The sequence below is a fragment of the Eptatretus burgeri genome, chromosome 10, assembly GCF_056783735.1.
Source record: "Eptatretus burgeri isolate ZD-2024b chromosome 10, Ebu_testis_v1, whole genome shotgun sequence".
In the NCBI taxonomy this organism is placed as follows: Eukaryota; Metazoa; Chordata; class Myxini; order Myxiniformes; family Myxinidae; genus Eptatretus; species Eptatretus burgeri.
The window spans coordinates 98,661,115-98,675,990 of NC_140970.1; the positions used below are offsets into that span (position 1 = coordinate 98,661,115).

The window sequence follows — 14,876 nt, forward strand, 5'->3', positions numbered from 1 at the left end:
CGCGATGACCCCTAGACCATCTGCTGTGCCCCGACCATCGAGACCTCGGACATTCTCCAGAGCTTGCGCGACGTCCCACGCCGCGTTCGAGCCGAAACGCGTATCCTCGACAAAACGAACAGGAAAATGAACCAAACGAACGAACGTTGCCCACTCGACGTGGCCGAAGTCGATTCCGACGAAGGCGGGCACGCGTACGTTTGCCATGCACCAACTCTCTGCCATGTACGCGCCGGCGAGACCTTTGGCTCCGTAGCTTGGAACCGCACGGGTCATTTGCCGCCCTTACACACGCCGATCCGCAGATCCTCGTTCGCCAACTGTACTGTACTGAAGTGGGAGATGCTTAGCAGGCAGACACGAGCGGAAGGACAGTCGAGCCGAGCTGTGTTGTACAAATGCGAGCGCGGGCGTACTCTGCCCGCGGCTCCCCTTTATTCCGTATTCGGCACACTCACAAGCCAGGCGACTCCAGTATTACTACGACGCCTCAGACGGCGCGCACACCCTATATCCCTTGCAGATACGATAACCATCACGACCACTCCCCCAATCATCACGCCCATCATGCATCATCATCATGCCCCTCCCCGTGGGCCCGCAGACTACATCACAAAAAGCACGAGAAATGTTCGGAATATTGGTCTAATTATCCCATTTTTTATTTAAAAAAAAAAGAAACGGGTGATTTCTTCACTGGGAAGGGCAAGTTAATATATAAATAACCAGAAAGTTTTGAGTGGCATTTGGACCTTTTCAGCATGAGGTGTCAGAAAAGTTACCACAGGGATAACTGGCTTGTGGTTTGTGGCGGCCATTGGTTTTTTTTCATCCTTCGACGTCGCCTCTTCCTACCACTGCGAAACAGAATTCGCCAAGCGTTGAATTGTTCACACACTAACAGGGAACGTGAGCTCACAAAAATAAGGTAGGTTTGGTGCAATTTGAGCTTTTATTCGTCGAGTTATGAATGTTTCAAGTTGAGGGCGCCTGGCGCGTGTGGCCGCGGGCGCCTTGGCTAGATCTAGGCCACGGGCGCCTTGGCTAGATCTAGGCCGCGGGCGCCTTGGCTAGATCTAGGCCGCGGGCGCCTTGGCTAGATCTAGGCCGCGGGCGCCTTGGCTAGATCTAGGCCGCAGGCGCCTTGGCTAGATCTAGGCCGCGGCGCTTTTTCCACAAAGATGAGGTTTAAAAATCATTTTTCATCCCAATAAAGATTATCATCACATGCCTGACTCGTTAAGCTGTCGGATTATGTAAAGATTGTTCGTGGATGGCTGAATATTACGGTTTTATGACTTTGACAAAAATAATTTTGAATAATGCCGTGAATTCCTGTGGTGAATTGACATTTTTTGCTTCGATCGACGTTGCGGCTTCGTTTTAAAGTCAATTCAAATTCTGTTTTCGGTTTTTTTTGCAGTCGCTTGGGATGCTTAACACTCGGTAGTTGTGAAGTTTGTAAAATTCCGATATTTTATAAGGTTTATGTTCGATGGAGCGCATGGCCTTGGGCGCCTTGACTAGATGTTAGGCCGCAGCGCTTTTTTCCGCAAAGATAGTTTAAAAGGCACAGGGAAAATTCGCCCGTTGTGTTTGTACAAATGTTATCCACTGCCGGCGAATGTTTGATTCCTTCGGGAGTCGGTGGGAGCGATTACCCGTTTTCCAGCTGTGGTATAGCCTGCGGGCCTGCGGGGCAGGGCATGATGATGGGGGGAGTGGTCGTCGTGAGCATCGTGTCTGCCAGGGATATAAGGAGTGCGCGCCGCCTGAGGCGTCGTAGTGATGCCGTAGTCGCCACGGCTCGTGTGTGTACTGAGTGCGTAATAAAGGAGAGCTGCGGGCAAAGTGCGCCCGCGCTCCCGCTTGTGCAACACAGCCCGGCTCGACTGTTCCCCCGCTCGTGTCTGCCTGCTAAGCATCTCTACCACGACACTACACCAGCCATTTTCGCAAAACGTGACGACACACGTACGAGGCTTATGATGTACAAATATCCAAGTAACTTTGTTCTACAATAATTCAAAATACAAAAAAAGCATAATATAGACTAGTTGCAAGCTCAAAAAAAGCGAAAGAACGGGGCCCGCTCAACTGGACACTTGAAAAACAGAAAATTGTCAAAGAAAATTTTGAGAAAAAAAAAAAAACGGGCCTCAAGTGACGACTCATCGTCATCATGGCAGCCATCTTGCAAAATGGGGGCCATCTTTTTTTTTTTTTTTGTGGCTCACATTTTTTTTTTTTCAAGAAAGGAAAACCTTCTCGAATCTTCTTTTACAAAATTTGGTGCTTGTATCATGATTTGAGCGATTCGGCAAAAATATGCAGGTATTTGCTGGACTATATGAATGATGTTGAGAGAGTGGGGGCATACGGGAGCTGTGAGTACTGTAATCTGCTGATGATATATTCTCCACCAATCTGTCTGCCCTTCTGTCCGTCGCTCTGTCTGTATTTTGAAAATCTTAAAAATCAAATCGCCGCCATTTTGTTCGCTCCATGTCGGTTCTCAGGCCTCGCAGGCCTCTGGTGGACATGAACGGTGTTGTTGCTTGCATTGGTGCTGCGGTTATGTTATTGCATCTACAGATGGATATTTGGCTGTTTCCTGGAAACGAATGAGGTAAGTGGTGCATTTGTTGGTCTTGTGTTTTGATTTTATGAATGTTAAAACAAAAAAAAAATTTTCCTGGTTTCAGCCTCAAGTCCGAGTAGGCCGTGATGGATCTTCACATATAAATGGGTCTAAATAAAATGTTTTTCAAGCAAATGATGCATTTCATTATATGCCAGACATTTAGAGACTGAAAACTGTAGTTTAATTGAATATTGTTTCATATTCCTGGAGTACATATAAAGAGTTTAAGGCGAGTTAACTTTTTTTTTTTCCAATTATATATTTAAACTGGCACCATACTGGCGATCTTGTTCCAAGCATGCAACACGTTCTTCTGATGCATAGCTTTATTTGGGCAGTGTATATGCAAATGACAGCTCTGTAGAGACAAAAAACAAACCCCGGGTGATGTGTATGAATCAAAAACATACCTACTGCTTATAATTCAAAACACGTCACTGCACTGGAAAACGTGGCGAAAGGAATACAGGACTGTAAATGGTGAGGACTTGTAATACCCTCCTCCACCTGGAGGTGGTGCTACACAATACACATTTGCATCGACAATCTGCGTCCCCCTTTATTAGCCTTGCCGAGGGATTCAGAGAGGGTATTGCATTTGGGTCCGTTTGTTACTTGGAATTTTTTTTGTTTTTGACAAGTTTGTGTGTGTCTCTGTGTCTGTGTCTGTGTGTGTGTGTGTCTCTGTCTGTGTGTGTCTCTGTGTCTATGTCTCCGCGTCCACCCGCTCGCCTCCAGGCCAAACAGCTCAACCGATTGTTCTGAAATTTTCAGAGATTAATATCACCGACCTTGCAACGGTCCCGCATTAAAGTTTCGAAAAATTCAGTCGACCGAAGAGGTCTACATAGGCCAATCAGCCAATTTGAGCCAAATTTTCTAAAATCCTCAAATTTCATCCGATTGACTGGAAAATTGAACAGGATTTGCATATCAGTGAATTCAACCACCTCTTGCTTTTCAGGTTCTCATCGGTCAAATGGTCAACACAAGGTCAACCCAAAAGATGCCAAATTTTAAAATTGTCAATTTTGGTCTGATTGACTTTAAATTTGAAGAACATTTACATATGAGGTCACTAAACTCAACCACCGATTAATTTTGAGGTCAACATTGGCCAAGTTTCTAAAATCCTCAAGTTTTCATTCGATTGACTTGAAATTTGAAGAGGATTTGCAAATCAGGTCACCAAATTTGAGCACCTATTCATTTTGAGGTAAACCCAGGCCAAAAGGTCAACATGGGCCAAATTTCTAAAATCCTCAATTTTCATCCGATTGACTTTAAATTTGAAGACCATTTTCATGTCAGGTAGTTGAATTCACTCACCTATTGATTTTGAGGTAAACATCGGCCAAAAGGCCAATTTGGGCAAAAGTTTCTAAATCCTCAATTTTCATCCGATTGAGTTGAAATTTGAAAAGGATTTTCATTTCAGGTTACTGAATTCAACAAGTGAATTATTTTTGAGGTCAACATTGACCAAAAGATCAACATAGTCTCAAGGTCAACAACTAAGGTGGTATTTCTGAAACCCCAATTTTCATCCGATTGACTTGAAATGTAAAGAGGATTTATATTTCATGTGACTGAATTCAACCACCTATTATTTTTGTGGTGAGCATCGGCAAAAAGGTCAACATAGACCAAACGGTCAACATAAGCCAAATTTCTAAAATCCTCAATTTTTATCCGATTGACTTGAAATTTGAAGAGTATTTGGGTATCAGGTCACTGAATTCAACCACTTCTTTATTTTGAGTTAACCAAAGGCCAATTTGGGCAAAATTTTCTAAAATCCTCAATTTTCATCCGATTTGAATACCAATTAATTTTAAGGTCAACATCGGCCTAATATCTAAAATTGATAGATAGGGCCAAAAACTAAATATATAATTTTATCTCAAAAAGTTGTGGACGAGTTATGACAAAACGAGGTAGAAGAGTTGGATAGGTGACAAGAATAAGCGGATTGGATTTTGGTTTGGATCCAGCCCATCAGTGGGATACAAAATGTGAACTGTTCCACCTGGCAGAGGTATGCACTCTACCGAGTGCCATTCCACTTTGTGTTGTTTTACCAAGTTGGCACTCTGTGAGTGATTTTTCATTTGTTTGTTTGGCTGTGTCTGTTTGTTGTCCGCACAGAACTTTCATGTTTTTCTCCGCAACCGCTTGTTAGATTGAAACGAAATTGTCACCATTGGTGCAACTACTCACGTAGAATGTCTCATTGATAATTATGACTTTCTAGGTCATGTGGTGTGGCAGCCATAATGAAAAAACGGAAAAACTTTGGACCTCTGTATATTTGAAAGTTGGCACATAGCAAGTACTACTCATGGGAAATGAGAGTGATTTTGATGATGTCATGGGTGCCTTCATTATGACGTCATAATTGCATATGAAGAACGCCACATCTGATCAGTATGAAATTTTTTGATTATCATCTAGGGATAAAATGGTCCACAGAAAAAAAAAATTAATGATTTCATCGGTCATTTGATTCGGCATCCATATTGTTTAAAAAAAAAAAAAAAAAAACCTTTAAAAACCTTCTCCGAAGTGGCTGAACAGATCGAGGCAAAACTATATATATATATATATATATATATATATATATATATATATATATATATATAACCGCTTGTCCATGAGGAACAAAAGGTTCACACATATGTCATTGGTCACATGGTTTGGCAGCCATATTGGGTTTACCCTAAAATCTATTTTTAAAAATCTTCTCCAGAATGGCTGGACAAATCTCGGATACTTCACACAAGTGTTCCCCAAGCCATGGGTGTACAAGTGGAACATAGCAAGCACTCCTCATGGGGAATGAGTGTAGTATTTTTATGATGTAATAGGTGCTTACTTTTGTTATGATGTCATAATTGCATATGTGAGAACTTGGGTTTGACTGGGCAGGTGGATGATTTTTTAGGATTTGGGGTTGATTCTAATCAAGCAATAGCTTTCACAAGCACATAGCTGGACAATATTAAATTTCTGTGACATTTAACTGCTCTTTGTTTAATTGTTCCCCCTCCCATCTCTCTTTTCTCCCCCACCTCTTTTCTGCATACCTGTTGTTGGCTTAATGGTTAGGGTGGTGGGCTTTGGATCCGAGGGTCCTGAGTTCAAATCCCGCTCAGCTGTTGAATTGAATTAATACCAGGTGGGGTTAACTCGGCCTGTCATCCTTCCGAGGTCGGCAAACTGAGTGCCAGCATGCTGGTATACTGTGTTGGAGTGGTGACCCATCTAAGATTGTGTCCAACAGCAAAGGAGATTGCTTAAGCAGCACCAATGCTCTGCACAGAGTATGGTCCCAATCTCCTCCTCTCTTCTGCCTCCTCTCCTCTCTCTCTCCTTCTCTCCTCTCACTCCCACCCCCAGGGAGGAAGAAAGGACAGAGTTGAGGTTTTGAGGATGGGGGGGGGGCAAGAGGAGCAAAAATGGGACAGAGTTGGGGAGGTTGAGACTTTTGGGGGGGAGGGAAGGGAAGTGTTGGGGAATGTCGGTAAAGAGGGAAGATTGAGGAATTGTGGTGGGTGGGGGTTAATTCAGAGGGGATTTAAAGACTTGGAGTAGGGGGGTGATTGAAGCCTTCAGGTTGTGAGGAGGTTGAAACATGGGGTTTTGGAGTTGGGGTTGATGACTTGGGGTTTGCGAGGGGGTAGGGAGACTTGAAATCACATTTTAAATTGTGCTGCTGTTCTGCAAATACCTACCAGTAAATATATGTGGTTTGTTTGGTTCCGGGGCAACAAGAGAAATTAAACTCCATTTTTGCATCTATTGCAAAATGTTGGTGTGTGCGTGCATGTTATATCCAGATGCTATGTCCAGATGGCTGATGCTAGAATATACAAACAGTAAATGGTAAAAACCTGACACCTTTCAATCAAGAATATTGCTTTTATCCCTGTATTTCCATGAGTTTCATTTGCATTTAGGAACAGAACAATTATGGTTAACCACCTTGAAATTGCCACTCTTTCATTTAAATGCTGAAAAGTATGTTTTAAAGACTATTTGAATGACAGAGTGCCCTGAAGAGCTGAACCAAAAAAATGTTAACACACAGCACATGTGGGAAAGTCCTCATTTATGATTCATATGTCACTTTGAAAATCATGAATTGCAGCCGACCTCAAGACCCATCTCTTTTCTAATTCTCTGATCATCAACTTTGCTTCTGCCCAGGTCATTCCACTTTGACCCTGGTTATTCTAAATCAACAATGGATGGACATCCTAAATCTCAAGAAAGAAGTCAAAGCCATCTCACTGGATATCTATGTATTTGATGCTTTGATTCTGCCTGATACCCTGCCCTGATTTGTAAAGCAGATCCCTCAATATATTTATGTTTTCAGCATCTAGGGGAGGAACAGTCTCTGTAACTCTTCGGCCTCACTGTTCGGCTTAACCTACTTCGGGCAGATCAATTGTCCAAGTTGGACTTTGAATTTGACCGCCACCTCTGATTTTTCCACAAGGGCCGAGTCCTTCCTTTGCCATCTTCATCTGATAATGGTGTACAAGGTCTTCATCCAAAGTGTCATATAATATGCTGCTCCCCTCAACCCCCATCACCTTGTGGACTGATCCTACTGTTTCCCATCCTGCTCCTATGACGTCCTGAAATCTATGCCCTCTGTTTTATTGGCATCTCGTGACAGGAGGCTGAGTATCAGGGTATGCTTCTTGCTCACAGCAAGCAGGATGATGGCCTTGTAGTTTTTACATTCTCTCTTTTGGTCTGTCTCCTAATCCCTGTCCCTCCAGGTCAAACACGTTCTTCCAGAAACCCTTCACTTATCACTTCCATTCATGTGATAATGTTTTCCCTCCTGGAGCTCTTCCCTCCTGGATTTCAAATCTGCTGCCAACCACCACCTCACTGCCTATCCCATGTCTACTCTTGAGTTTATGACACCTGCTGAGATCCTGTACCCAGCCATCACTGCAGTCCCTCCTTTTCTCTGTGACGTATTTATAAATTATGGTCCTAATGTTTTCCTTGTCTCCATGTTGTGTCTGTTGACCCTTTGCCCATATTATTGTTATCTTCCATAAGCCTCGATACCTGTGTCTATAAAGTATGTTTATACTTTTCATTTGCGAGAAAGGGAGTTTTGAACCGTCTCGTTCCATCACAGAATGTCGGATAAAATGTTGCATTTGCTCAAGAATAGTCAGTCAATCCATAAGTAAGCAAAAAAATAGAATGAAGAATTAATGTAGCTGTTGAAGGCTAGTGTCGATCAGCAGATGGGTAAAACAATGGATGAAATCAACAGGAGGTTGATCGAGGTATGCTAACCACCGTGGGGAGCAGGAAATAGCTCACGTTTCTGGCATTAATCCTTAATTGGAGCAAAAGGGTTAATGCCAGAAATGTCAGCTTCTCTTTGCTTTCCACGGTGGTTAGGATAACTCGATCAACAAGCATCCTGTTGATTTCATCCATTGTGAGCAAAAAAAAAAGAGCCTTGTTAAACTGGCAGTATATTTTGAGAGTTCAAAGTTGGGGATGTCATTCGTGCGTCCAGTAAATTACATGCAACCTCGACAAGGTAGACATTTTAAAAATCAACAGTGAGATGCATATGTGCAGCAAAAAACAACTTTATTTTCATTTATTATTAAGATATGGAGAGAAATACACCCGTCTGAATTCAGCAATAAAATAAGAGGACATTGAAATAAAAAAAAATTGAGAGTGGTTGAAAATTGACATATAAAATTATGACATTTTTTGAGGCCATCTATAATCTGTTCCAGAATCATGTCTTTTGAACATGGCTGTTATCAGCATTGCTGTATCACTAAATATTAACAAATTGTGGGGAAAAAAGCCAGAGTGCATGAAAAATAAATAAAAAAATTCGATAAACACCCACAGTATACGAAAGATCATTACCGGAATGATTATAGGGTAGTGAACTCACACCCTTTCCCCCCCAGAATTCAATGAAACATTCCAAATTCAATACAATACAGATACATACATTATTTATATTTCGCTTCATACCCGTTCTGAGCAATAGCAAGGAAAACGTACACTACAAACATGGATGAGGATGAACACACATCAAAAGGAACATGTTAGTGTTCATTTATCAATATCTACAATTTAGTTTAAGATCTCACTCGATGCACGAACCCCCTGCGCGGAGCAGTTATTAATCAAAGATGAGATCGAATTATCAACTTTTTTTTTTAACATGAAGTTGAATTTTAATTACCAATGTCATTGCCTTTACAACTTGCCAAATAAGCAAAATAATCATGCAATTCTACCATTGTTTTAACCTGAATTCCGAAGCACATGCACATTTGTGATGATTTTCTATATGCAATCAAATGAAGTCGAATTGAAAAAGAAAATCGCTTAGTTCATCAATTTTATTTTTTGGTATTTTGTCTGGCTGTGACTCACTCATATATAAACAAACAGTCAGACAGACAGCGCAAATGGTATCTCGAATTCCATTTCTTTTGCAATATACAAGAATCAAATATTAGAATTATAAAGATAATTAAACACAATAATTAACAGTCAATGGATGGCATCAGCACAAATAAAACCTTCCCTGAAACTTTGCAATTCCAAAAATGAAAACAAGAGGGAGGGGAAAAGATTCAACACATCCCTGAATGTTCCGTAGAAAAATTCTGAACATCTTTCAAGTTATGAATACGAAGAAAAATTTAATCAAGTATCCAATGAAAAACAATGCATAATGTGAAACTGTACTCTAAACATGAAACTTATTACTGACAAAAAAAGGACTGCAAAAATTACTGTACAGAGATGAGAGGGGTGGAGAGAGGGCGTCATGAGGTCGAAGAGAGGTAGAGGGGGGATAGAAAGAAGGAGATGGTGTAAGAGACAGCAAAAGAGGAAGAGAAAGAAAGAGAAATTGTTCATTTTTCAAATCCTCTTCCTGTCAGTAACCTGACTTCAGTAACCTGACTTCCCATAGTGACGCAAGTCTGAAGCCCAAATCACAGGTACCATTAATTCTGACAATACCCATTCTATTTCAGAGAAATCTGATTTTACTAACCCATCTTAGAAGGCTGAGATGTTATAGAGGAAACATAATATGTTGTTTGAACATTCATAGTGCTCAAAAAGATTGATAATCGAGTATTTTTGAAAAATTGCATTTTTTTTTTTTATGCGAAGGCTGCCATTTAACATCCTGGTGCACAATTCTCCGGACAACATCATGGTTTGGTGATCCGTGATATAAAAAGCCATTAGAGCACTTTGGTGGTGACACTTTTAGATAAGGAGGTGCATTAAGGCGGAAAAAAGCACAAACGTTGGCTGTTGTACCAGAGTAGAGAAATATAACCATGGCTTATGAGTTATTGCAAGTCCTGTTGTCAGGGGCCGAAAGAGATAGAGAGATAGATAGATATACAAAAATTTAGGGCAAAATATTTATGCACAAGAGCAAATGATAATTACTGGTAATGTTCTAGTTGTGAGAACTTCAAAGAAATTAGAGTCTGAGAAAGAGCGTGAGAGAAAGAGATCGGATCACAGGTTCGTACATCAGAGTTGTATTCAAGAGCAGTGTGCAATGATCATGTCGGATTGTAAAAATTCACGTCACTACCTGTCCCGGCATCAATCTTGATCGAACAAGATATAATGGGTGATACAAGATTATTACAAACCAAACCAACAGCTCCCTTTAAAGCAGAAAAGCACCAAAACGGTTTCACACAAATACTTCTGCTGACGCGTCGATAGAGAACGATAAATTTCTAGAGTTGCAAATTACCGAGTGAGAATAAAAATTCGAAATTTGAAAAAAAAAAAACAAAGAGAAATTGACAAAAGCGAGTGAATCAACCAGTCATATCTGCGACTAAACATTTGAGTAGATTAACCATTCTGGAGAGAAAGAATGACAGAGAGATCTTAAGAATTCCTTCAGCTTATTTAGCACCGGATTCAATGACCATCTGGATCGTTGAGGCATCTACCCTTTTATCCAATAACCTCTCCGAATGGTGGATCCACAACTTTAGTTGTGCTCAAACGTCATCTAATCCGGTGGAGTTAAAGGTGTGTGTGTGTTTGTTTGTGAAAGAGAAAGTGCTGCTTGTATTGAGTTTCCATAATGTTCACCATAAAAATGACCAAATTTCCATTTTTCAAAACTAAAATCTCCAGAGCATGTTTGCTCAAATTCAATATTATTTTAAGCAATTAATAATAATAATAATCATCATCATCATCCCTTTCATGCCATGAGGTGCATTGGGCTGCCAAGGCTGTTTCATTTGGCAAAGGAGTACAATCCTGGATGGGTCGCCACTTCAACACAGGATACTCAAATGGCTTATTACCCCAGTAAGCTGGTACTCATTTTGCCGACCTCAGAAGGATGACAGGCTGAGTCAACCCACCTGGTGTTGCTTCAACAGCTTGACGGGCTCTAACTCAGGACCGCAAGATCTTAAGCCAGCCACCTCAACTGCTAAGCCAACACCAAGCTTATTTTTAAGCAATTGCAAGATATTAAGTGTGATAGTAAAAATGCCCAACATTGGAGGCACACATTTTGAAGAGGCCAGTGGAATAGATATATTCTAAAGGCAGCAGGAGAAAGCGTTAAAATTAATAATTTCTTTAAAAAAAAAAATTTATACAGTGTTTTGTATAAAAACGCTATCCGTTTATTGAGCACCTTTTTTTTTTTTCTTCTTCTTCTATAACACCTCGATTGTTTATTTTTTTTCATTTATTTAATAACAGCGCACAGTGAGACGTGGACACAGTAAAAACATATTTTCCAAGTCGTTAAATTATGCACCACTGAGAGAATGAAATAAAATTACAAGAAGTAAAACCAAATTCCTTTTTCTTCCCAACTCCATATAAAATACTTAGCACCACACACCAAATCCCGACGCAGACGCAGTGTTTCATCAGCAGTATTGAAAATATTTAAAAACAAGGTGCATCTAACTGTAAACGGAGTGAACGTTGTTAAGTGAGCACCAGGTCAGATAGAATTGCACCAAAACTGCCATATGGGACATAGAGGGTCCAGAGATGGAGATACTGAGTGTAGGCACAGCGTCTCAGCCGATTGCATACTGACACGTTGATTCCACATCGATTACCTGCTGCTTTCTTGTTTAAATCCAATGAACCTGAAATGCTTTTAATTTTGCATAGCATTAATGAGAGATTCTTTCCATGAGATTACGGTGGGAATTTGTGCAGGGTGTTTCACCAGTCCTCGTTTTTTTTGTTTGTTTGTTTGTTTTTCAGTCCATTTGCCTCCGGTTATGTGGATGCATCTGGTGCTCTGTCGTCAGTCCATAAAATTCCATGGGAAAGGTTTATGTAAAAAAAAAAAATAGGAGGAAAAGAAAGAGACAGCAGGAGAGGTAGAAAGGGGGCAGATTACGTTGCTTTTGCTGTATTCATGTAAAATTGCAACGCCCAAATATAAAAGTTGACTTAACAAATCTCAGCACCAATGTAAAACACTTTTGACATCGCCATGATGTTGCTTAGTAAAATTATCTCGCTGGCTGCGTTTAAAAAAAAAAACAAAAAAAAAACATCGATTTAAATCACGAGAGCTGTTACGTATACCCTGAGCCATTTTAAGCAGGGTGGGAGTGCTGGGGGACGATGAGACCTAACAAATGATCAATGATCCAAAATCACGTCCCCCTGACATAGTAAGTTTTTGGAGTCAAAATTTCACGTTATCATAACATTGTGGTATTGATCTTAAATTTGACCCAAGATTGAGGTAAACGTTTCTGTGGAGGACTCGCTCCAGACACCCTATGCTTCAGTTGGGGATCCTTCCGCATCAGATGTCAGATGAGATATCTGGTCACGTGATCAGTTGGTCCACAGTATCGCTCCAGTCACCCCCAAAGATATGGCCTGGGCCTCAAAGCTGGAGTGTCGTTCTGGTTGAAATTCCTTATGCATCAGGAAAACATGATTTCCTTTAACTCTGTTTTAAAGTCCCATTCTTTTGTCCTCAAACTTAAAAAATAAAAATAAAAACTTGCACATCAGTCCATTGATGGAAGCATTGCACCATTAAGACCAACATTTTGACAAAGCTTAACTGGGTTGCACCGCATACAGCAAAACAAACACCAGCACTGCCTCTAGATTCACATCTCTTTTGCCAAATTCTGAAGGTTCTAGTTTATGACCCTATTTTCTTGGGTGTCTGCTGCCCATTAGGCTGGCTTTGAGGATCAATGTGAGATAAGGTTTCCATCATGTTATTTGGGCCAGATCGCTCCAGTCGTTCCACATAACGAACCTACAAAGTCACAAAGAAAGTGGACCTGCAACATTGGCTGGCTGGGCCTTGAAACCATCGTGGCAGAGAAAGGTGAAACGCCAAGGCCACTCTATGGCCTGAAGTGCATCTGCACTGAGCATTTTATCACCACGACGACCACCACTGCTAATGTCACCGCAATTTTGTCACTTCTTCTCAACTTTGAACTTCCATCATTGCCATCTTCTTTTGAAGTCAAGCCCAACGACTGTAGTTACCAGTGAGGTATGTGACTGGTTGTGGAATAGCAGTCACAAGAGAGCAAGTGGGCAAGGTTAAAACCTGAAGAGTTGGAATGCCTAGTTCTTTCTGGAGTGTCGACTCATGAGATCCAGAGATTAGCGAGAGAGAGTCCAATGTGTCTGCTCCGCTGCCAGATGTAGCCCCTGCGAATCCTCGATCTTCAGCTTCTTTTCTTGCTCGTTTTTCAGCCATTTTGGCCTCCCAAGATGCTAAACCATGTCGGGGTTCATTAAGGCTCTTGTGCTGGTAAAATACCAATGAGATGCGTGTTGGGTGCCGCCGATTTGGTTTCTTAATGGGAGTTGTGGCATGGAGCTCTCGCTTTGCACACTCAATGAGTACAGAACCGTGAGCAGGAGCAATGGCAACACCTCCAATATCTGAATCCAGGAAGTTATGCTCACTGTCTGACCAAATTTCTGTATCCTGGCTGGATTGAAGTATTCTATTCACTTTTTCACTTTCTTCATTCTGCATTCCCAGCAGTGATTTTATTACTCCATTAACTCTCTTTCCTGGAGTGCCCTGGTAGCTGTGTCCACCGTAGACTGGTGTCTCAGGAGAGACCCTTGTGTCGTATGCTGCTCCGACCTGTGTTGGTGTTGAAGTCAACTGCCGGCTCCAGGGTGGAGTTCCAGATAGATAGGCTTGTGACCTCTCATCTGGCATCTCGTAGCTGGCAGCTGCAACGGCTTGCAAGTGTTGAACAGCATCTACCATCATTGGTTCTTCAAAAGGCATCCCAAAGGCTGCAGTACTGCTGTAGAAACTGTTAGCCTGGTGATAACCACTATGATGGTAAGGTTGTGCAGTGGGTGCGCTACTACCAGGAAATGTGTATGGGTAGCGGTGGTGAACCAAGGTATGTATTGGGGGAAGTGTAGGCCTTGTTGGAACCATTGGGGTTTGGTAAGGATGATATAATGTAGATTCTGTCTGGTAGAGACCTGAGTGGGGGTAGTTATTTGAGTGAGAGTGTGGGGATGGGGTGAGAGGAGATGATGCCTGGGAGCCAGGAATGGGCGTGCTGGAACCATAGCGCAGTGATGAAAATTGGCCAAGTGGATCAGAGGGATGGTACAGTGGAGGAGTAGTCACAGGAAGCTGGTGATGTGGATGGCCAGGCGATGCACCATTACCTACAAAAGAAGGAAATGCATCAGCAAACATAAACATGCCTCACCACCAATATTAGTAAAAATTAATTTTGTAATGGAGTACATATACGTATACCTGAAGACGAAGTAACAACCTGTCCACAGTCAATTCCAAGCTATGAAAATGTTCGCAACGTGTCATGGGCATGATATATCCTGTTAATAATTACTGGTCAACACGATTTCTCTTGCAAGGGGTTTTTCAACGGATCCTCGCTAACTTTTGAGTGCTGAATCCAAATCTGTCATTAGTTTTTGCCTATCGCATCAGGGTTTTGAACTCTGAAAAATCATTATTTTTGAGAAAACAGCAATTTTACACTCGAAGTTGAAAAATACTGTTGCATTAGAAGATCGATAGATGCAAAAATGTTTACAATGAAAAGGTACCTCCTTCAATTACAATATTTAATCATACATTAACATATAATCCATGCTTGCTTGCACATATTTTTACACATTTTCTCTATTT

General features: G+C 41.4%; 1 protein-coding gene across 4 annotated transcripts in view; it reads right to left on the reverse strand.

The window, feature by feature from the left end:
* Positions 1-8,264: 8,264 nt before the first annotated feature.
* Positions 8,265-14,876, reverse strand: part of LOC147019245 (methylcytosine dioxygenase TET3-like) — a 268,737-nt gene continuing 262,125 nt past the window's right edge. For all 4 annotated transcript variants that reach the window (XM_085899582.1, XM_085899584.1, XM_085899585.1 and 1 more), the window contains one exon: positions 8,265-14,386. In XM_085899582.1, coding sequence (XP_085755708.1) covers positions 13,200-14,386 — 1,187 coding nt within the window. In that variant the 3' untranslated portion in view covers positions 8,265-13,199. The remainder of the gene's footprint in view (positions 14,387-14,876) is intronic.